The sequence below is a fragment of the Sinohyriopsis cumingii genome, chromosome 7 (genome assembly GCF_028554795.1).
Source record: "Sinohyriopsis cumingii isolate HCF-2022 chromosome 7, ASM2855479v2, whole genome shotgun sequence".
NCBI classification, from domain to species: domain Eukaryota; kingdom Metazoa; phylum Mollusca; class Bivalvia; order Unionida; family Unionidae; genus Sinohyriopsis; species Sinohyriopsis cumingii.
Window position 1 is genome coordinate 85612685 of NC_142967.1, and position 26150 is coordinate 85638834.

At 36.0% G+C, this 26150-nt stretch overlaps 1 protein-coding gene across 1 annotated transcript in view; it reads right to left on the bottom strand.

Moving 5' to 3' along the window:
• Positions 1–1240: 1240 nt before the first annotated feature.
• LOC149795662 (delta-1-pyrroline-5-carboxylate synthase-like) overlaps positions 1241–26150 on the bottom strand; it is a 110180-nt gene continuing 85270 nt past the window's right edge. The window contains exons 13-15 of the mRNA XM_089965503.1: positions 17949–18135; positions 12938–13033; positions 1241–3034 (exon numbers count right to left, since the gene is read on the bottom strand). Of these exons, the coding sequence (XP_089821629.1) occupies positions 2781–3034; positions 12938–13033; positions 17949–18135 (537 nt within the window). The 3' untranslated portion in view covers positions 1241–2780. The remainder of the gene's footprint in view (positions 3035–12937; positions 13034–17948; positions 18136–26150) is intronic.

A 26150-nucleotide genomic window follows, 5' to 3' on the forward strand; every position in this document is an offset into this window, starting at 1 on the left:
TTATTATTATTATTATTGAAATATTACTGATTTCAAGATAGTTTAACTGCCATGATATTCTTATTTACGTACGATAAGTGTGATCATAAGGAACATGTTGTCAATTTTGGTCCATACTGGCTACCATGGAATGAAACTGAATGCTTAACCTTGTAAAGACATGCATACCATCATCAGTATATAATCATCAAACATCAGACGATACACTGAACATATTTCATAATCAAAGCCAATGCAGGTATAGCAAGTTTAACTGGAGTTTTAAATATGATGATCAACGTACAATTGCATACACTTTACAAAAAAGTGATATTTCTTTTTCATTGTAAACCTATATAAATAATGTTGACATTTTGAAGGAAACTGTATTATAAGATATTTGCATCCTTACTGGCTACAGCTTTACATCTGTAAATAACCGCTAGATGGCACATATCCAAATTATTTGGAAAATCCCGTTTGCTGTGATAATACAGCATTGGAGTAAATCCAACAACAACAATAACAATTTCAATGGTACTAATTACTAATGCAAAATAAACATATTCAGTTTCCATGGTACTTATTATTAATGAAAATAAACACAAACACATGAATGAAAAGAAATTGCACATTTACACATGGATTCTATTAGATGATGTCACGATGACAAAATATAAAAATTACAAAGTCTTATGTAATTGTATTTGCTTCGTTCTCTCATTGGATTAATCAAATTTTGTATAGCCATCATTAGTACGTCTGAATTACAAACAGAAACAATTCCGATAAAACTTCCAAACTCAGTGTCAAACAATATCCCTTTTCAAGTCAATGTCCAACAATATCCCTATGCAAGTCAATGTCCAACAATATCCCTATGCAAGTCAGTGTCAAACAATATCCCTATGCAAGTCAATGTCAAACAATATCCCTATGCAAGTCAATGTCCAACAATATCCCTATGCAAGTCAATGTCAAACAATATCCCTATGCAAGTCAATGTCCAAAAATATCCCTATGAAGTCAATGTCAAACAATATCCCTATGAAGTCAATGTCAAACAATATCCCTATGAAGTCAATGTCAAACAATATCCCTATGCAAGTCAATGTCCAACAATATCCCTGTTTTAATAATAGGTTATTGCAAGATCCTGCGCCATAGTAAAAATTAAAAAAACTAAATTTGAAACAAGAACAGCTGCCCCACCCCCAGCATCATTTAAAAATGTTTACAAATTTGCCAAAAGGATTTATTTGCATCTTTTTTACCTTGCTGAATATTGAAATAATGTGTACAAGTTAAAAAACAATCCTTTCCAGCTGTGACCTTTTAATATGAGAATAAATTTTATGAAAGCTCCCTTTATTTCATTAATTTCATCTTATACCCGTACTTTATGTCTAAAATAAATGTTTATTAGTAATTCTAACTTTAAAAAGCAGTGTGAACAAGACTGTAATATATTCAGAACATAAATTTTACCTGTTAATATTTAACTCATGACTGACCCAAGTGTTCCTCTCTACACATGCATTGAGATTGTCAAATTTTACAGACATTTAACAATGAGTTCAAATTACTGGTTACTAAATAGGTATATTGTGAAAATGATGTATAGTAACAGACAACCATCAAAGGTAACTAACTCTGCTTTCCCATTAAATTATAAGACTACAGTGTCTCCAAAACATTCAGACAATACAGTGGATAGAGTTGTCAAGACTTTACACTGAAAAGACTGTTGTCAAGACTTTACACTGAAAAGACTGGCTATTTAGTGCAGTGTTGTATATCATAATGAGCTCAAGAACTTATCATGTGTAGATATAACATTGTACAATTGCATCCTTAAAAGCAAGACATCATGCCGACCCTAATCACAAATAAAGTAGTACATACAAACAACAAAACTAACCTTTATTAACATCCTGAAATTATTTTCCAAACGTTTTGTCAAATGAAGGTCAGACATGCTGATTGATAGTGTCACCTATCTGATGGAATTTCCTAATAAAGTGATAATTATAATTTATCAATTTTAGTGGATAACATGCTTCAAGGTACTCCATAACACTGAATTCTAGTACCAAGGTACTCTTTAACACTGAATTCTAGTACCAAGGTACTCTATAACACTGAATTCTACTACCAAGGTACTCTATAACACTGAATTCTAGTACCAAGGTACTTTTTAACACTGAATTCTAGTACAAAGGTACTCTATGACACTGAATTATAGTACCATGGTACTCTTTAACACTGAATTCTAGTACCAAGGTATTCTTTAACACTGAATTCTAGTACCAAGGTACTCTGTAACACTGAATTCTAGTACCAATGGGAGTAATTTTGCAAAGAAGTCACTTAAATAACTTGACTGAAAGCTAACAACAAAGAAATCAATTTAAATTACTTGAGAGTAAGTTAATGTTAAGAAATAACTTTGAATTACTTGACAGAAAGCTAATACGAATAGCAAAGCAAGAGAAAATCTGGAATGGAAAATCAGGTTGTATATCTTTCAGGAATATCCATCACAATTAAGGAACTGATTTACTTTTTTCCTGAAATTATCTAAAAGGTATGTCAGAAAATTTACTTTATGGTTTTAGCATGGTCAAGCGTTTAGGTTAGTTTGTATTACAGGTTTGTATTACTGGTCTGTATTACAAGTTTTACAAGTTCAATGAACAGACTCCATATTTAATTCATCAAAGACAGCCTGAGATAAGTTTACATACAACACAAAAATATTTACATAAAATATTATGAAGAATAAACAATTAGGCAAGGAGTTAGTTTTTCTGCTTGACCGTCACTTCCTCGTCACTTGAGGCTTCCTGGTTTTGGTAGGTAAACTGTGGTAAGGTATCCTCAATAAGTTTGGGATCGGTCATCAAGTTTTTGTGGATGTATTTCAGGCGACCCTCATTAAAGTCTTTCACTGTTTGCCCACTTCCATGCAGTATCCACTTGGTAGTCATGAGTCCTTCCACACCAACTGGGCCACGAGCATGAATCCTTGCTGTGCTAATACCAACCTCTGCACCTAATGGGAACAAATTATCAGTGTATTATATTAGCAAATGTATTATGATATCTGACTGGTCAAACATCAAAATCTGTAGAAAGAAAATCCCAACTGACCTATTACCAGACCAGTGATAAGAATGCTTACTTCTTAGTATAGCATATAAGAATTTTATTTTGACACCTCTGCCATCTGAATTGGTGTTATTTGCTAATGTACAGAGATGACAAATTATTCCAATTGGAATAATCATTTCTATTTTTAACTTCATATTACAAATTGCAACTGCTTTTGTAAGATCCTGAATTTAACATTGTATATAGACAAATTCCAGCTAGAACACTAGTTTATCCAAATTGCAGAATGACAGGATCTGAAATTTCATTTTTGACTCACTGATCCAGGACCAACAGGGCCTAAATTGCCCAGGTCTGCACAAGTCAAGCACCAATCAAAAAGTTAGGTCTGATATGCAAAAATTTACTACAGTGTATTAACATAAACAAAAGATGGGATAAATAACAAAAATTAATACAAACTCAAATTTCAGACAATTAAACCATTGCTTATTTAACCATATTTTACAATGTTTGACATTATAAAATTTCAAATTAAATGATCATGTCTTGTATTGGTGGATCCTCTTTGAATTTCAGTGCTGTAGTTACCAGTAACGAAAAGCTGGCCCTGGCATGTTGTACATGCTGAACAAAAACCAAACAAAGTCTTTTTCCAGGAAAGTCCATGAAAGTCCAAATACAGCTAATTGTATTATAACTTCTTTCTAACCTGGGATGTTTGAATCCCTTCAGTGCAACACATTTTGTAGCAGTTGAATTCTGTGGTTGATTCTTGCCTTTTGCCAGTAAATCCATACTTAAAACTCGTAGCATCTAGAACCTACAGTAAGCCAATACTATTGATGCTTTGTTTTAGCTAGTTTTTGGATGAGTACAAACATTTCACTGATGAAGATCAAACTGGTGATCAGCATACTGCATTCTAAATTTGCAGTGTTTTTTGTAATGTTTTACATCACTAGTCTCCCACTATCAAGTAATTTTTACTTGCATCAGTGCAGTGCTACTACTCTTTTCAGATGTGTCAAAGAAAATACATTTTCTTCAACTTATACGAACAAGAAAGAAATATTAAATGTCTGATGCCTGTCATATTACATATGACTGGTCCACAGCTAAAATTAATTGGTCTCTAATCTCGCACCACCAGAATTTTCAGACCCTGAAAGGTATGTGACATTTTTCTACCATGTAGCGAACCAAAACATTTCATCATCACAATAATCAAGTATTGATCAATCAGAATTAGTTTTTGTTTTGCACTGTAACTCACTTAAGAAAGTTTAGGAAAATGTCTAAACGAAAGGCTGATGATGAAAAACCTGGTTCAGTGAGAAGAAAAATTAATTACTCAAACATCTTTTTAAACTGACAATTCATTGGACTGACCATGCATAATGGCTGCAAAGAAAAATGAATTTCATGTATTTTGCACTCTTGGTTGTAAGAATTTTGCTAAGTTGTACGGTGGCAAGGATAACTGACATGTGACAACTAAGAGGCACAGATACATTTTATACTCACTTATAGATCAATAAACTACAAATTGCACAGACCCAGATTTGCCACTGCACAATGAACCATCAGATACGGGTCTATTCAGTTTGTTAGGACTAATCAAATGAACAAACAACATAAAGATCTGATCTGTCAGCACATTATGTGATGGCAAAACAGGGTCTATTATGTTTGCAGTATTATGATGGTTGATTGAGCAGACATCCATATACTATAGTATTCCCTTAAAATGGAAGCTAAATTTATTGACTTATAAATTCAGGCAAGAGGCTTTTATTTAGACCACCACATTGTTTGCTTGACTTGTGAACACTAAATCTCAAAGCTAATTGCGCTTGTTTAACTCTGGACTTAATCCTGCCCAGTGATTCAAACTTGAACAGTAAAAGTTTTACGTTCTGTATCCCGTTATCCATTGTAAACATCCACTAATTACACCTGACCCATATTAGTTTGAACTAATACAGCAAGAATAATTGTTAAGAAACAATGGGATCATGTTTATATGTGATGTGTGATTTGGATTCTTAACGTAACTTTACAAAAATTCTGCTATATCACTATGATGTCTGCAAATTGACAGTTTATAGTGATATCTAGTACTGGGGCATTATGCCGCACACATGTAGCATGATTTCCCACCCAGTCACATTATCTTGACACCAGGCCGACCAGTCCTAACACTAACCTCTTAATGCTGAATGACAAATTAGGCAGCTGTTAGTACCATGTTGTAAAAGTCATTGGTATGACTCGGCCAGGGATCGAACCCACAACCTACTGCATCTGAGGAGGACATTCTAACCACTAGGCCACCAGAGTGGTGGCTCATGTTTACAGGAAATGCAGGATGCGCATGCTGACAGCTTACTTTTATGTTTTGCATTTTCTGGATAAACTGTTACACCATAACTTGAAAAACCTTTGGTAGTGGGATTAACTTTGGATAATTAGCAATTAATGACATTATTTGATTTATAAATCTGGATTAGACTCTTTTCTTTTACTGAAGCAAAAGCTGTACACAGAATGCATTTATGATAACTGCTCTAAAGACACATCCAACCTCCAATTACCTGCAGCATGAAGCTAAATGAATAAAATATACTAAATACAGCCGTCCCGATATTGTCAGTCAGTCTAAGAAAAGGATAATATATCTATGACCGGGATTATTTTCCTTGACTTCAAGAAAGCCTCTGATCTCACTGATCATGAAATTTTGCTGCAAAAGTTGAACTGTTATAGATTTGAAATCCTTCTTTAAATTGGTTTAGATCATACCTAAACCAAAGGTCTCAACAAGTAAGCACTGGTAATATTAGCTTATTCATTTTGGGGTCCCTCAAGGCTCAGTTTTAGGCCACCTCCTCTTTCTTATCTATATAAACAATCTACCATTAAAAATAACGAATCCACAAATACAGATTTGTTTACAGATGATGCAACCTTGTATACATCTAGTTCTGACACTGAAGCTAGACTCGGACCTTATTAGAGTCCAAAGCTGGACACAACAAAATAGGAAGGTAAGTAATGAAGGCAAAACAAGCTGTATGATTCTGGTGACATCACAAATGCTACACAAGTTAGGGAGCCCAGAACTATTTCTTACAATAAATAATCATCCATTAGAAAATGTCAAACATGAAAAGTATTGACAAGCTTTGTAAAACACTGTTATCCAAAACTGACGAACTTAGCAGAAGCAGGAAATATTATTTACCAACTGAAATTTGCAATCTTTACTACCAGTCATATATTCGTCTATCAATGGATTATTGTTCAAGTGTATGTCGGGAAACTGTGCCAAATCTAAGCCTGACAGGATTTATAAACTTCAGAAATGAGCAGCACACATAATTTTAGATGCATCTACTGATCATCCCGCTCATATACACTGTTTACAGAACTAAAATGGTTCACAATATATGAAAGCCACCGCATCCAATCAAAATTAAATTGTTCAAATTTGAACACTGTTCATACATGATCGAGACAAGGGGAGGACACAACTTGAATGAACTAATAAACAAGCAATTTTCCAGTGCTGGTCCATGTTTGCACAAATACCTTTCACTCAAATACACCTGTAATGGCTTCCCTCTGGTACATAGTTATGCTTTCTATGTTAAACTTCCAAAGTATACATTTTAGGTCAATTGCCCCCACCATTTTCGTCCAATATAAAATGCACCATGCTAATGGTTAGCTGGCATTACATACTAAGGGAGGCAACATATGAAATCCAGTAGATGTCACTAGAAAAAATCACCAATATAACTGTCTGACCCGCCAAGGTGTAGATAGGGTTATCATATCGGAACCTTGGCTAGCGAAGATGGCTCTACTCATACATTTTTAGAAAGAGCAAAGTTTGTATAATTTTTTAAGATATTTGGGAAAATTTCAGCTCGAAATTAAGTTCTGAATTAAGGAGTGAGACATAATCCAAACAGGAAGATACACTGCCAGCATGACGGAAGTAGTATAGATACCCAGAGGCGTTATTCTCAATGCTTGAAAATATGTTACACTGCAAATTTATATCAACTTTTGACCAAAATTGGCACACCACATAGCAAATTCATAGCTTTTCAAATACTAGGTCTGCAATTTTAACAGAACTGATCACCAGCTCACAAGGTATAAACTTCTGGACTGCTACTTTGGCAATTTTCATTGCCAACCTACATAGTTATAAATACTGCCAGCATGACCGTATAAACTTCTGGACTACTACTTTGGCAATTTTCATTGCCAACCTACATGGTTATAAATACTACTTAACCCTCAGCCATCTTTACAAAGTGTCTTGAGTATAGTCTCATGTTTTAACTTGCTACTCAGTGTTTAGGAACAAACATCCATGAAACTGAAATAATCGATAGTAACATGCATTTGCACTTTTGAATCACTTGGATTGTGCTTGTATTTTGAAGTAAATCAAAGTAATGTGAATACTAATGCACAATTCAAGACCATTTACTCCAAATTTACCATATGTAGGAAAAAAATCTGAATACATGTTTTAAATGTCTGTTTTTAATTAATTATAAAATTCATTACTAATTTTACATTTATTTAGTTTAAGGTATACTAAAATTGCTTCCATTTTTTGTTTAATTCTGCTAAATCCCTTTTGTTGAGGAGAAAACTGTTAATCTCCATTGGTTGATAGTTTGATGACTAGTTATTTTTTATTTCAATTTTTGGACAGCTTCTGGCATAACATCTTCGGGTCTGTTGGGGATAAAAAATATAAATACATAATAATGAGACCATGACAAATCCAAACAAGTAATATTATACCTTAAAAATGCACTTTTCAAAATACCTTGTGCATAGGTAGTTTTTTTACTAGAAGCATCACTTGTTTTTGAGTTGCTTCTGTTTGGAATGTTTACAGCTGCTAGAATGTAGTACATGGCCATTTTTTCTCAGACTGGTGCTGTGTTCCCCTCAAAACAGTTCTTGAAAAAGCTCATAATTTCTCAACTATAAAATTCATTAACTTTTAAATATTGATATAGAATATGAATGAAAACACATTAGTAATAGTGAGATCTTCCGCTGTCAAATGCATTCATGCCAACCCCAACCCCCAATCCCCATAAGTATAAGCATAATTATTGCTATTATAAGAGGCAAAAAAGAATGATTTGGGCATATAAAGTGTAATCTATATATTACATGCCAGAATTACAGCAAGTATGAAAAAGATACCTTTTTACAACTAACCTGGTTCTGCTGCTGGTCAAAATTCTTGACAAAATCCATATGGATTAGAACCAGAATACAAATACAAAATATAGTGAAAAATTTTCTACATGTGCAACTTTTGCTGAATGATCATGAACTAGAATTCTGCAACGATCATGGTCAGTGCTCAGAGAGCTGTATTACATTACTCACCTATTCTTCTTTTAAAGTTTGTAAGGCAGTTTTTATTTGTCACTTTTTCTGATCTGACCTTATTTTGAAGTCTGAAAAGATCCATCTGTTCTAACATTTTCTGTCATATAACATCCACAACTCACACTGTGAAGCATTTCACTAGTGCCATTGTCTATAAAAAAATATAGACTGGTTCACATACCAGCTTGCTCATCAATAAAATGAATCTGTTAGGCAAAGTGCACTTTTGAATGAAACCCATCTGTTTTCTTGGAAATGGGTCAACTACAGTTTCCATAAATAGCAAATAAGGAAAGTCTTATGCTTTTCTTACACAGCAGTTGCCTTTTTAAGAGTATTGTCAAATTTATAAGAGTGGAATTAAAGAGATGATCATAAAATGACAAAAACAAACTTTTATTGCTTTATTTTTATTTGAGTTTTTAATGTAGCAGAAAAGCATAAATCCACATGCAATCTGGCAGAAAACATAATTTGCTGAAGAAAAGCATAATGATTATGCAAAAAGCATAATGGTTGGCACGTTTGCATATATCAAATCTAAATGTTTTAATTATGTTTTTTTTATATTTTCACATCCAGTTGAAATATTTCATCCATCAAATGGCTTAGTCTAACTCAGAGAAAATGCAAGCTTGAAGACAGGGACTGAGGTCATGGCAAGTTTCAGGCTGACTGGATTAAAGTCTTCCCTGGCATTTAAGTATCGAAGTTAGGATCTTCCCATGCTTTTGTAAAATATGCACTAAAGTAGTGGGATTATAAGGAACACTTTAAGACAAAACTGCATGAAAGAAACTTTGAAATGAAGAAATAAGCATCCATCAAGACTTTCTTTGCTTGGCCAAAGCAGGAAGATGATAGTGTTATAAGGGTTAAGTTTTATTTGCCAATTTAGTCGCCCTGCACAACTTAGCTGTTTCTGTAGCTGATCACTTTTCTGACTTTGCAGCTGAAATGTTTCCTGACAGTGCCATTGCCAAGAAGTTTCATTCCAAGCAGACCAAAACAACAGTTATTATTAAAAACTGCTTGTGTCCTTCAGCAACAGAATCAGTTATCAAGCTATGCAGGGAGACACCCTTCTCACTGATGATTGATTAATCAAATGACAAGAACACTGACAAGTGGTTAGCTATTATGGTGAGGGTCTTTGAGGGCAAATAAGATTACTGGACACGTCAGTATGCATTGGTGGAACCAGGTTAGATCATCTTCAATGACACTGATGCTATATTCACCAGTTTAAATATCCCTTGGAGCAATTGCATTGGCTTTGCTAGTGACTATTACAATGTCATTGTGGGGAAGGCAAAACTCTGTACTTACCAGGGTGAAGTAGAGGAATTCATGATGTCTTTAGGATTGGGTGCATTTGCCAGTTTGTGTGCACAAGTACTTAAGTGTAAAGTTAATGGAGAAAATATGAGTATACAGTACTTTTAGATTTATATTTCATATTTTCATCAACCAGATCTAATTCCCAAGTGATATTCTTAAGCTATCTGCCTGTATATGTGGGACAATAAGAACTTGGCTTGTAAAGGCAGCACCCACCTTGTTTTCCCAGTTGACAATCCTTTGATTTATTTGTAAATTTGATAATTATTCAATGCCAGCAGAGTCTTTGCTCATCTGTCTTTGATCTCTTAGCCTATAAAGGCAGCACCTGCTGTTTTCCCAGTTGAAAACCCTTTGACTGAGTTGCAGATCTGATACTTGTTCAGTGCCAAGTAGATTCCTATGTTCAGTTAACATAGGATGCTTATTTCAAATCCCTGTTATCAAATGGCACAAATGACACCTGTTTAGTTGCATCCTTTGAAAGATTTCACTGACTGTATGATCAAAGTGTCAGTTACTGCCCATGCCCAAGCTCACACACAAGCACCCACAGATGATGGCAAAGATGACGAAACCAAATCAGACAATGCTTATGATGACCAGACAATAATGGAAGTTTTCTGAAATTTATTTGGTGACTCAGACAACATGGGGATGAATTCTGGGCTTTATACTAGATGGCATTAGACATTTATAGGATACTATGAATCACAAAAGTATGGACTTGATTTTCATTGTTTATTTGAATGATGTGTGGATTTAACATATTACAGAATACTGTAAATTGGATCATTCAGAGTGACTATTTTTATACCAGTACATGACCCAAAATAGAATTATTGGATTTAAAATGTCCTTCCTAATGGATTTCTGTGGATTGCACCTTGTAAATTTAGTTGTGACATATTCCACATAATAATATAACTGGATTTATTTCACACTGGCTTTTGCCTTTATTCTTCCCATCTATTTATTGATCTAACCAGTTTTAGTTTATTTATTTTTCCAAAGTGCAACTCCGAGTCCCTGACAAGCAACCCCTTACAGATGGAAATGACTTGCACATCAATCACACCATGATTCATGGGAGGGCCCAAAAGAAATTAGCTGGCTGCAGTCCAAAACTAAAAGGGACGTGGGCGGGTGGATATTCAGGTTATATATATGCGAGTATATACAGTATAATGTTACGACAAGGGATTAAAAAAGGTAATCTGGCTGGAGGTTATAAAATATCTGTCTTTAAGATAAAGAGTTAATTTTAAATTGGTGAAGTAGCTGATACACCTCTGAAAAAGAATTGCAGATTTTCATCTGTAGATTATTCTACAACAAAATGTCCTGTACTGATATAATAAATTTCTCCTCAACTTGAAAGTCATGATTTCAATGATGAATTCCAGTCAGATTTTGTACAAATGAGCAAACTTACACAAGAAATACTGCACAAAGAGAGACAGCAAACAGAGTATGTAATCTGGATTTTCTTACACAAGAAATACTGCACAAAGAGAGACAGCAGACAGAGTATGTAATCTGGATTTTCTTACACAAGAAATACTGCACAAAGAGAGACAGCAGACAGAGTATGTAATCTGGATTTTCTTACACAAGAAATACTGCATGAAGAGAGACACAGACAGAGTATGTAATTTGGATTTTCTTACACAAGAAATACTGCACAAAGAGAGACAGCAGACAGAGTATGTAATCTGGATTTCCTTACACAAGAAATACTGCAGAAAGAGAGACAGCAGACAGAGTATGTAATTTGGATTTCCTTACACAAGTAATACTGCACGAAGAGAGACAGCAGACAGAGTATGTAATCTGGATTTTCTTACACAAGAAATACTGCATGAAGAGAGACAGCAGACAGAATATGTAATCTGGATTTTCTTACACAAGAAATACTGCATGAAGAGAGACAGCAGACAGAGTATGTAATTTGGATTTTCAACATAAGCTTAACAATTTTTCAGTCATATCGCTAAGATGTCTGCAGCTGGCAGTTTATATTGATGTCTAAACACTGGGGCATCATGCCACAGTCATGTGGCATAATATCCCATCCAGTCACATCGTCCTGATGCCAGGCTGACCAGTCCTAACAATAACCTCTTAATACTGCGTTCCAAGCGAAGCAGCTGTTTGTACCATTTGTACAAGTATTTGTTATGATTTGGCCAGGGTTCATTTGTTATGACTTGGCCAGGGTTCACATCTGATGCTCTAACCACTTAGGCCACTGGAGCAGAAGATGGTATCTCATTTTAAAGCTTACTCAAAGTGGTGTCCAAAATAAATTGTTTCATCAATTCATGACATCAATGTGTATAATACCCTACTGCAATACAGACAGTAAGTGGTATGGTGTGAATGAATTAAACAAACTTCAGGCCACATATGTCAGACATGTCCTGTCTTCCTTGCTAATAATGGCCACAGAGGCAGGAGTGATGGAATTGGTAAGGTAAGATTCCCAATGCTATGCCCAGATTCATCTATTTTTTAAGGCACACATTCCTACTTCACATTAGCTTGCAACTGTGAGAATGTTTAATGAAAAATGGATGACATGATATATTGTAGCAGTCAGTCAGGTGACTGATATTAGGCCTTAATATCTGACAAACATCTATTATGTCTGACAAGCATCCATTATGTCTGACAAGGATCCATTATGTCTTACAAACATCCATTATGTCTGACAAGGATCCATTATATCTGACAAGCATCCATTATGTCTGACAAGCATCCATTATGTCTGACAAGGATCCATTATGTCTGACAAACATCCATTATGTCTGACAAGCATCCATTATGTCTGACAAGGATCCATTATGTCTGACAAACATCCATTATGTCTGACAAGCATCCATTATGTCTGACAAGTATCCATTATGTCTGACAAGCATCCATTATGTCTGACAAGCATCCATTATGTCTAAGCATCCATTATCTCTAAGCATCCATTACATAAAAATTCATGACATATCTAAAATAAGTCAGCTAATGTAAGACTTGCTGCTTAAATAGACCCAAATAACACTCTACATACCTAGGCCAAACCTATATCCATCTGCAAAGCGTGTGCTGGCATTGTGGAAAATACAGGCACTGTCTACCATCTTCAAGAATCGTTCAGCAGCCTTAGCTAGAAGAAGAAAAATAAAAAGGGAATTAATATTCATTTTCCATGCAGTTCTCCCTCATTATACTGTTTTGGTTTACAAGTGCCAACTGCATTATATACCAAAATGCAGTACAGTGAGAATGATGAAAAAAATCTGATATATGTGTTTTGGGGTGGTTGGGGTGCAAGTAAACAAAATGACAGTCAAACATATGTCCGAAGACTGGAAACAGTTTTAATATGCTGTCAGACATTTGATTTCTGGCAGCAGTGGCACTGGGGGAGGGCATATTACATTTTCCACCACTGTTTAAAAAGGTTTAGATCAAGTACAGCCTATTACATGAAAGGTCTAGATCAAGTACAGCCTATTACATGAAAGGTCTAGATCAAGTACAGCCTATTACATGAAAGGTCTAGATCAAGTACAGCCTATTACATGAAAGGTCTAGATCAAGTACAGCCTATTACATGAAAGGTCTAGATCAAGTACAGCCTATTACATGAAAGGTCTAGATCAAGTACAGCCTATTACATGAAAGGTATCTCATTAATACAATGTAAATCTGAAATTTAATAAAAATCTGCCAAAAATTTTTAGCTTCAAGAGTGGCAACATGCTCAGCCAATCCGATGCAGGATCACATTATGTGGATCCTGTTTACTTTTGATATTGTCCAAGACCATGATGATAACATGCAAGATTTCTGAAAAACTGATTTCCCGTTTATGGCAATGGTAAAAATTACATCGGTTTATACAAGGTAACCCACATATAACCATGTAACAAGCTCTATGCTGAGGTAAAAATTGCACCTTAAAATTGTAGCTAGTGTTATGATATTTTCATAACATATTGCATGAAGACCCCATTGATTTTCATATAAAGGCCTTATCCCCCCAAAAAAAATTTCCCCTTGAATTTACACTTATCAAATATTTTTACACTAAACAAACTACCAGCCAAACAAACAGTAATACCTTTTGTTCATGTAAATTCAATATTTTTGTTCACTTCATGGAATTTGTACATTTAATTTGGTTAAATACCAATGCTTTATATTAATACTAAGCTGCACTGAGTCTGTGCTCTTAAAATAAGTAACAGCAAAGAGTGAAATATAAAAAACTTTGTAAAATTCAACAAATAATTTAATCTCTAGAATACAAAGTGAAAATAAAAAAACTTATAGAATTGCAAATTAAATCCTAAAATAATAATGAATTACAAACATAAGTAATAATTATTTAAAGTTCTGAATAAACTTTAGTGGAAATCCAAATTAAGTCCAACGCTGAAGGTGTTGATGTGCTTCTGGCAGCCTGCATTTGTGTTGTTGTACTAACAGTCTTTTGTTGAAACAAAGTAAAATTATTCCATGTTTGAATTCACTATAAATCTAAGTGAATGTCTCTGTCCAAGAATATTATTTTTTATGAGCACTCTGTATTTCTAGAGAAAATAATCACTGAATTAAATAATTTGAAGAAATAAATTCCTGCCAAATGCAAATTCTATTCTAAAGCATATTTTATATGAGGCTTTGCCAGATGTTATCAGTTTGTCATGCAAGAGAAGATTCTTGATCTCAGCATCTATTTTCACTATATTGTTGGATTTTTTATATCTATCGCATCAGTCCTCTCCGTGTCCATTGTCAGCAAGAGCACCATAAATGGTACAATACAGGCCACTCTGTGTCCATTGTGAACAAGAGCATCAAGAAGGGTACAATATAGTCCTCTCTGTGTCCAATGTCAGCTAGAGCATCATGAATGGTACAATATAGGCCTCTCCGTGTCCATTGTCAGCAAGAGCACCATGAATGGTACAATATAATAGACCTCTCCGTGTCCATTGTGAACAAGAACACCATGAATGGTACAATATAATAGACCTCTCCGTGTCCATTGTCAACAAGAACAAGAACACCATGAATGGTACAATATAGACCTCTCTGTGTCCATTGTCAACAAGAACACCATGAATGGTACAATATAATAGACCTCTCTGTGTCCATTGTCAACAAGAACACCATGAATGGTACAATATAATAGACCTCTCCGTGTCCATTGTCAACAAGAACAAGAACACCATGAATGGTACAATATAATAGACCTCTCCGTGTCCATTGTCAACAAGAACACCATGAATGGTACAATATAATAGACCTCTCCGTGTCCATTGTCAACAAGAACAAGAACACCATGAATGGTACAATATAATAGACCTCTCTGTGTCCATTGTCAACAAGAACACCATGAATGGTACAATATAATAGGCCTCTCTGTGTCCATTGTCAACAAGAACAAGAACACCATGAATGGTACAATATAAGCCTCTCTGTGTCCATTGTCAGCAAGAGCACCAATAATGGTACAATATAGACCTCTCTGTGTCCATTGTCAGCAAGAGCACCATGAATGGTACAATATAGACCTCTCTGTGTCCACTGTCAGCAAGAACACCATGAATGGTACAATATAGACCTCTCTGTGTCCATTGTCAACAAGAACACCATGAATGGTACAATATAGACCTCTCTGTGTCCATTGTCAACAAGAACACCATGAATGGTACAATATAGACCTCTCTGTGTCCATTGTCAACAAGAACACCATGAATGGTACAATATAGACCTCTCTGTGTCCATTGTCAACAAGAGCACCATGAATGGTACAATATAAGCCTCTCTGTGTCCATTGTCAGCAAGAGCACCATGAATGGTACAATACAGACCTCTCCCATGTCTAATAGTCCTCTGTACAGATAGTTGAAAGTTTTCTGCCAAAACCATTTTTCATCTTTCAGTAAAAGTGACTTCGACCTTTCTGCTTTGACCCCCAAATCAATACATATTTCTTTGCCCTATGTGCAAGTTATCCACAAAAGGTGAGCCTGGTCTGTGATGTAGAAACACTGTTACTGTGCAGAAACCATTTTCATTCTGTCAGCCTGTGACAGTGACCTCTGACTTCTGACTCTAAATCATCAGACTTCTTGATAACTCCAAGTGCAAACCACAAAGTTTGGTAACAACAGCTGATGGAGAACTACAGTTATTGTGTGGAAACTAGACATATGGATTTATGGACAGACTAATATATAACTACAGTTATTGTGTGGAAACCAGACAGATGGATGTATGGACAGACTAATATAGAGAACTACAGTTATTGTGTGGAAACTAGACAGATGGATGTATGGACTAACAACAGATGATGGAGAACTACAGTTATTGTGTGGAAACTAGACAGATGGATGTATGGACAGACTAATATAGAGAACTACAATTATTGTGTGGAAACCAGACATGGATGTATGGACTTCGTTCTCATGGTGGGAATAATTAGTATACGATTGTCAGAAGAGGAGCGCATTAGCTTGTTAGTAATCTCGATGAGCTCTTTGCAGCTGGAACTTTCCATGATCTTAGTACTGTAGTGGGCTGATTTCGCTACATGGACTATATTTGTGACATTCTTCTTAGCAGCTTCATAGATTTGCTTATGAATAGTGAGTCTGGTGGAAAGCCAAAGCCTCTCAGCTTTACGGCAGTTTCTTTTAGCAGTGCGAAGCTGGTTCCTAACACTGCTATACCATGGAGAACACTTTTGAATTGATACTCTGCACTTCGTAGCTGGGGCAAGTTTGTCGAGTAATGAACACAGGTTGTTCTGCTGTAGGAGGTAAGCAAGTTGATGTATATGTATACCTAATTTAAGAGGAGCATTTAACGACTTCTTTGACATCAAATATATAAAGTATCTGCACATCCAATTGAGTTCACTGTGCTGGTAGATAATCTTCTCTTCTTTTTATCACTGTACTTCCTCAAACACTGTGAAAACGGAAAATGGTCTATAAGACCCCATTGTATCAGTTTATGCACTATTTCTGATGTTAAGAGCAGCGTGAATTCTGTTTTGCAAACTAACTCCCCTTTCACAATCTGTTTTTTGTAATGGAAGAACCACTGTAATTTTGGCTAATTTAAACAAATTTGGGAACTGGTCTTCATATGATATTTGAAACTCGATCATGTTGTAGGATCACATTTGTTAAAAGGCTGTATTTGCCATGGTTGCAGCCATTGAAGAACACAGGTTGTCTGTGCAACCATTTTCGTTAGTGAATTGATTATCTTCTTATACTTGCAACAGAAAACGCATCACATTCCTCCTTTCCTTAATCAACTGTATGTATCAACCAAGTGTCTTGGAATTTAGGTTCCTTTTCTTTTCTTTTTCTCATACTCTAGTTCCACTTGCTGTAGACAAGGTACTGACTATTTCTCTGTAGCAGATGAACTTACCAAAAAGAAATCGGTTACCTTCTGTTTTGATATTCATAAAGCTCACTGCTTGTCATGCTCTATACAGTTCTGTTATGGCTGATGGATCAGTTTGTTATGGATCAGTTTTTGTTATGGATCAGTTTGTTATGGATCATTTTGTTATACCCCATTAGGAGACAATTTAATTATAATCCCTATATAGTTTCTGCAAAATAATGCAGCAGATCTCAGTCATACAGATGCTTGTATTCAAACACTAAATCTACCTTAGTATAGCTTGAATCAGATCACCAGCAAAACGGGCAAACAGTACTTAATTTGACAAACCAATATTTTTCATTTTTGTGTTCAATAAAAATGAAGCAAATTTTTAAAAAACCAGCATGCATTGGGTACTACAAATCGCAGGAATCACAAATAATTTGTGTGACCTTGACCCCATTGGTTTTGAGAAGTGTGACTAAAAAATTCTTTTTTTTTTTAAACCAGAAACCTGCAATCCTTCGGCCAGCCAGCATTAAAAGTGATTTTCCACAGAAAGGAAAAATTCTCATGTCACCAATTATTTGATATTCCTGATGAAATATAGTCAGTTACGTGTCATCACAAATATAACTACCAATTCTGGCAAAACTTACCATTATCTGAGACTATGGCATCGGTATGTGAGCTTCCATACTTGTTAATGTGCGCAATAGCTTCATCTACATCATCAACAATCTCCATTGTTAATTCAAGATCACCGTATTCGATTGAGAGGGATCTGGCAGGAGGTGGACCAAACTTCAGGGCACTAGCAAGACGAGGGCCTGAGTAAATCTTCACCTTAATGAATATAATGGAAGACTTAAAATATATATATATCAGATAGCTAGACACTTTTTTTTTAAGCAGAGATCTAGACATTTTGAATTAAAAATTGCAAGGTGGAGGTGGGTATATATTTTTGTGAAATCTAGTCCAAAACATTCAAAAGAAGATAACAGTTGTGACAAAATGAGAAAACAATGATATACATAATTATTTTTAAAATGTACCTGAAAATGGTTTTGCTGCTGCTTTAGCGTGGTTCTTCCATGATTAACTGGTTTCCTCTTAAACTAATAACTCGTGCTTTTCTTTGAGATGACTATACAATAAAATTTTCCCCAACAACAGTATTTGATTTCACTCTGTTTACAAAACTTATTGCTGACAAGCTGACTCATCCTGAAGATCCAAAATGCCTAATTAGTATGTATTTCAAGAAAGTCGGATGGTGAAGTTTTATTTAATCATATCCCTAAGCGAGTCATGGAGGATAGTAATAACTGCTGTAACTTTCTGTTTCTTAATTTAGGACTAGATTTTACAAATTTTGTTCTAAAGATGTTACATACTAACACATTTTGAGATGAACCACATGGCAAATGGGATTGATCTAATGTCTATTGGTACTGACCCTGTGATGAACCATATGGCAATTGGGACTGATCTAATGTCTATTGGTACTGACCCCATGATGAATCACATGGCAATTTGGACTGATCTAACGTCTATTGGTACTGACCCCGTGATGAACCACATGACATTTGGGACTGACCCCTAGATGAACCACAAGGTAATTGGGACTGATCTAATGTCTATTGGTACTGACCCTGTGATGAACCACATGGTAATTGGGACTGATCTAATGTCTACTGGTAATGACCCCATGATGAACCACATGGTAATTGGGACTCATCTAATGTCTATTAGTACTGACCCCATGATGAACCAAATGGTAATTGGGACTGATCTAATGTCTATAGGTACTGACCCCATGATGAACCACATGGTAATTGGGACTGATCTAATGTCTATTAGTACTGACCCCATGATGAACCACATGGTAATTGGGACTGATCTAATGTCTACGGGTAATGACCCCATGATGAACCACATGGTAATTGGGACTCATCTAATGTCTATTAGTACTGACCCCATGATGAACCAAATGGTAATTGGGACTGATCTAATGTCTATAGGTACTGACCCCATGATGAACCACATGGTAATTGGGACTGATCTAATGTCTATTAGTACTGACCCCATGATGAACCACATGGTAATTGGGACTGATCTAATGTCTATTGGTACTGACCCTGTGATGAACCACATGGTAATTGGGACTCATCTAATGTCTATTGGTACTGACCCCATGATGAACCACATGGTAATTGGGACAGACCTAATGTCTATTTGTACTGACCCCATGATGAACCACATGGTAACTGGGACTGATCTAATGTCTATTAGTACTGACCCCATCATGAACCACATGATAATTGGGACTGATCTAATGTCTATTAGTACTGACCCTGTGGCAATCATTTAGTTAAAGGGTTTTTGATAAGTCCAGGAATTAAGCTGGGAAATAGCTTTTGTCTTGTGTTTTGTGGTTATAGTGTTTAAACACTTGGGAAAAATACTGGTCAAGCAATCTTTGCTGACGATACCTCTATTGACTGTCTAACAAAGAAATAATCTGTAAAGTTGACCTATTGTACTTTAACTTTTCTTCATTCATGTGTTTATTTGGCAGGAAAAAAAGGATAGCAATAGAAAAACAAGTTCATATAATGACTTTTGACTACTTCTATGACTGATGTCCAGTTGCTGGTAAAAACCTTTCATTTACCGGAAATGTCCTGCAAATGCAGAGGTTTTAGAATCTGTGACACATGCATGCACACACAACAGGACCACGTTACTATGGTAATGACAGGAGTGATGCACATGTTTAGTATCTAACTATATACAACTGTAAGGATGTGATCTTCTACAAAATTACACTATATTATGTAGTTAATCCTGAAATATAAAACCAAATTCAACAATATATCCATTTTTCAATATTGTAAGCCATAATGCAGCAAAGAACCCCAAAAATGAATAGTGGCATATACATGTCCTTTCAAGGTAATTTCATTGTCATGTTGCAAATAAATTTAGGCAAAACCACTGCTAGTATTCTTAAATTCTAAAACACTCCAACATCATCTTCAAAATAAACTTTCTCCCTGAAACAAATTTCTGAACAAAATTTTATGAAGTAGTTAGTGCCTAATATTTTTCTAACCAAAGATTTTACAGAAAGGGGAGTCAAAGGATACCTTCAATTTATTTTCTTCTGTTAATTCAAACAAGTTTTGACTGTAGGATGCAAATATTTCAACTCCTAAGTATAATGAATCCTAAGGTGTGGCAGATGGATGGCCATATGTGGGACCAATCAAGGGTAGCACTATAACTTCCACTGCAGGTATCTTCTTATCTCAGAAAACCATATTGGACCATGGCAACCCAAAATTTAGACAATCAACATCATTTTAAAATTTATGGGGTCAGCAAGCAAAATTTACAGGCATATTATTGCTAATATTGCTCTTGTGCCAGAATAAAAACTGCATCTCAATCAGTCATTTAGGCAGAACATTCAATAATGAATTCACTTTAACTTTGTCTGTTATACTTTTCTTGCAAACTGATGTTGCCCATTCAATTGTCATAATTTATGTATGTATGTATGTATGTATGTATGTATGTATGTATGTATGTATGTATGTATGGGTGTGTGCATGCATGCGTGCGTATGTATGTATGCATGTATGTATGTATGTATGTATGTGTGTATGTATGTATGTATGTATGTATGTATGTATGTATGTATGTATGTATGTATGTAGGTGATGTGATTTGGATTTTTAACGTAGCTTTAACAATTTTTCAGTCATATCGCTATGATGTCTGCAATGTGGCAGTTTATAGTGATGTCTAGCACTAGGCCACAGGAGCAGTTACGTATGTATGTATGTATGTATATATGTATGCATGCATGCATGCATGTATGTATTATCTATGTATGTATGTATGTATGTATGTATGTATGTATGTATGTATGTATGTATGTATGTATGTATGTATGCATTATGGTTTAATAGTATGTCAGAACAATACTGGCTATATAGTACCAGTTAGAAGTTTGGTTCTAAAATTGTAAATATAAAGAAATGCAAAAAAACCTGAGGAAGATAAGACCTACCAAATAAATACTTCCTAATGCAACCATTCAAAACCAAATGCATATTGAGATCAAAATTGTTGTGACTGGATCTCACATTTTTTCTTCTTTAATATCATAACTTTTTCCCCGTAAAGCTAAACCCCTCTAATCCAAAAACCAAAACAAACTTTGATCCCAATTGCAATTTTATCAAATTGAAACTCACTTCAAACTTAGAAAAGTATTTAAGCTGCAAAATTCTTGACATAAGGTGGACCAGATTACTTATGGTTAGCAAATACTTTAGTAGGCTTATTGGTGAGAAAATGTCCCAAGTGAGGTTAAAGTAATATTTGATACATGCACTAAGATTAGGTCTAACAAGAGCTTAATCCAAAGTTTTAGCACCATAAAAAAGTGAGTTTTAAAGGTTAATTATTAACAGCTAAATGCATATTTATTCATGTGACTGGATGTGATTTTAAGAAGGAATGTGTCTTGTTCAGCAAAGTTTTCATTAAATGTTAAAAAATATGAACAGCTTTATTAATTAATGCACTCTTAGTTCATAATTACATTCTCTCCCTGTCTCTTTCAAGACACATAAGTACTTAAAAATAGGCATAATTTTTCACGCCTGTAAAACCCTCAGCAAACCAAAAAACTCTCAAAGCTGACAATTAAGTCAGGTCTTAATTGTTTTTGGTTTTAAGGTGTTTCATACAAATCTGCAAGACAAACTGCATTCAGGAGATTATGACATACATGCATTATGCTACAAAATGAGCAACAACTCACATAACGACTCACACAATAATTGCAGTGTATGGATAAGTGCATCTTCAAGTGGTCACAAAGTTTCAATTATCTTTGTAACATGTACAAAGTTTCATGTATCTTTCTTTGTATCATGTACAAAGTTTCATACATCTTTCTTTGTATGTTTCTATGTACAAAGTTTTATATATCTTTCTTTGTATCATGTACAAAGTTTAATGTATCTTTCTTTGAATCATGTACAAAGTTTCATGTATCTTTCTTTGTATCATGTACAAAGTTTCATGTATCTTTCTTTGTATGTTTCTATGTACAAAGTTTCATGTATCTTTCTTTGTATCATGTACAAAGTTTCATGTATCTTTCTTTGTATCATGTACAAAGTTTCATGTATCTTTCTTTGTATCATGTACAAAGTTTCATGTATCTTTCTTTGTATTTTTCTATATACAAAGTTTCATTGCAATCCAAAAGGGTAATAACTAAGGACTGATGTTATAATGGCTAGAAATAATTATCAGGAATCCAAGATGGACCATTTCTTCTTTTTAAATGCTGAGTGTTTAAACCATCTCAGATATTGCTGAGCAAAATAAGGATTTTCAAGAAGGTCAATGTGGTGGCAATATTGGATGCAAGATCAGCACCATTTTCATTTAGGACCAATTAACCGCTGTAAGAAGTCTTTGGTGAAAACTTAATATGACCATCATTTCAGGAGCAGATTTTAAAGATAGCCCTGGTAGCAAAAAAGGGATTTTCAAGTTCAGTATTGGATGTAACATCAGCATCATTTTCATTTATTACCCATGCTACATTGTAAGATGTCTTTCCTTGAAAATCCGTTGTCTTATGACCATCTATTCTAGAGTGGCCATAACAAGGGTTTCAAAATGGCTGCCATGAAGGCCATACTGGATGTCAGATTGGCATCATCTTTTATTACAAGACACCATTAAGAAGTCTTCTGTTGAAAATCCTATGCTGATAAGACTTTCTGTTTCGGAGTGGCTACGAGAAGATTTTAATAATGACTGCCAAAGCTTGCATTTATAGAATGTCAGATTGGCACCTTTCTCATTTAGAACCAACTAGACATGATGTGTGTGTGTGTGTGTCTGCGTGTATCCTTTTTCTAATTTGGATTTTTAACGCAGCTTTAGCAATTTTTCAGTCATATCACTACATTTAGCCTGTTGCCTCACAAATCCAGCCCTGCTAAGAGATGAAAACTCGTCCTTCCCTGCCTATATCAACAGACAAGGGGCAATAACTCTTGCCCATTACTTACCTTCCCTTGTCACTGCCATATGTTGGTAGTTTTTAGCTGAGTGAGATTCTAACTAGGATGCTCGCATGGCAGGGTAGTTGGGAGAGTTTTTAAGTAATGTGACTGGGTAAGAAACATAATTTACTTAAAAACCTGCCTTCTCCTTTGAATACGTTCCCCAATCACATTATGTTAAGAGAATAGGTAATAGGAGAAGGGGATTCTGAGCATCTGACCTTTACCTTGGGTATCTCTCTAGGAAAGAATAGTTGAATTCCCCCATGTGAATGACAACCTGTTCTTATAATTACATAAGCAACACAACTTGATGCTAACACATGGTTAAGTAGATGATTATTGAAATCTTCTTACCTACAAAATTTCACCAGTGAATCCAGTGAAGCTAACAAAGCTGTGTTCATTGATCCAGTTGGGTCTGGTGGCTGTCCGTGCTGCTGCCACTGGACAAACCATGTTTCAGTTGTTTCTCTGATGCCAAATCTCTGAGATGGAGGCTCAAGAATGTTGACTTTGCATGCCTGCCAACAGCTATTATATCTCAGGTCGGAACATCACATTCGAACACAACGCTAACAGAGGTACAATGTTTTTGGTACCCAAAAACACACTGAGCATGTAGAACAGGATGGTCTGGGCAGGGAAGGACCACCTATGACAGTGGGTGTTGGAAAAGATTTGGGTTGGCTGGAATTTTCCTGGGCAGATTGGTGACCCAGGACTTGCTCCATTTCAAAGGGGCATTCAGAATCATCTTACCAGTCTGACCCCATCACTTCTATTATTTTTGGATTCAGCACTGGAGGGGAGGCAAATGCCCACAACCCCTCCCAAATGTTTGACAGTGTATCCATGACCTATGCTTTTGGGTCTGAACTGGAGAGACGAAGTGGGTAGCTTGTGATTCCACCTCATCGCCATGAGATCGATCATTTTGCAGCTTATGTGCGCAAATCTGACTGAAGACCTATTGGTGGAGAAACCATTCCATGTGAAGGACTTGACCACTTCAGGATTGAGTCTCAGTCAAGACAATGAACCTGCCAGAAATGTGTCTGATTTATATGTTGAACTCTCTCACTGAATCCATGTCTTGTTGGAAATGGACTAGACAACTGATCTCGCCATCTCCATCTTGAATTGGTTGAGGCGACTCCAGTCGATAGTGGGTCTCAACTTGCTGTTTACTTTCCACAAAAAAACACAACCTCGAGTAGAACCTGGGGATTGTGGCCTTTGCACAGTCTCCACCGTGCTTTCTTCATCTGATGAGCGACTGTATCTCCTGTTGTAAAAAGGCATCTTCTCCTGATCTGATGGTTTATTTTTGAAGAGGGAAGGGAAGGAGGGGGATGGGATTGTTGATGAACGAAATCCCCAAACCCCTCCACATGGCCTGGATCACCCCCAACTCCCTGTTCTGAGTGAATAGGGGGATCCAGTGAGCTCAAAAATAGGTGTCTTACCACCTCTGTACAATTGCTTCCTACAATCGATGTGACTGAGAAGATTCTGTGCTTTACATAGCTTCCAGCCAACAGTGACTGATGGTTCCAAGCGCCTGTCTGGGTTGAATGTCGAGGTGGAGGGGCAGTTCCTGAGCTGCCTGCCTCCGAACTTCTATTCTTGCTCCAAAGCAACAGTGACCCAAACAGGGTTGTCTGGAAAAGGAGGGTATAAAGTTGGAGAGATGTGGATTGCACACATGTGACACTTTGTATCTGAATCAAGAATAGATTGGCCACGGCATGGTGAAGAGCCCTGGTCATTAACCCTAGCAATCATGGTTGTCACCTCCCAAGTGTGGCTATTGATGGGTGAGTGCACTGACATCCCACACCAGCTCTGATAGGCATGGAGCGGATTTGTCTGCCCTATAAAACACACAAGCATCTTCTGTCTCTCCCTCCTCACAGAGATCTAATGATTCTTTAGAGCAGCAGTATGGGTGGAGAGCCAACACCCTAAAAATGTCCTAGACAGCAGCTTGAAAGGGAAACTTCAGTCCATTCCAGGGTCAGATGTGAAGAATTTGTTCTGTTGCGTTCACTGTGCATCGAGGCCCAACTGGGTCTACTTGCAGTGCTAGAGAAGACACACCAGAAGATATGAAGACTCAATTCCACCAATATATAAACATCATTAGCTCTCCCTTGTGGACAAGCAGTTAACATATAAAGTCCAGCACTGCTGGCAGGTTTGCACAGCAAATGGTTTGCCTGAAAGCTGGTGGTACAGAAGACAGTCTGGCTACCACCGGTACCAGCTGTTTCAAAGGCCTGGCTTGACAAACAAGAATTTTCCCTGAAATCTACATCACAGATGTTTGCTGATGGTACAGTCGGACAGACAGCTCTGTCACTAAGATCTCCATAAATTACAGCTAGCTGGACCTGTTCGACAGAATGGTCCCCATGTTGGAACAGCTGGACAGACAGCGATGGTACGGTTTTAATATGCATCAGATCTTATGGAGTGGTCAGCCTGGATGCTGGGAGTATATACATGATTCCCACGCTTTTCTAAAGATAATTTTCCAGGTTTTTTCCAGGATGAAATTAATTTTTTACTGAATGGAATTAAGAACATTTCTGATTATAAAACATGCATTTTCCAAATCTGAAGGTTTCTCTTTCAAGACTCCAAAACACATATATGTCAGAAAAGATAATCATGTACAAAACCACAAAATGAGTCACACGAAACAAATCTGATTATAATCTTTTAAATTGGCATTTAAAGCCATTTCAA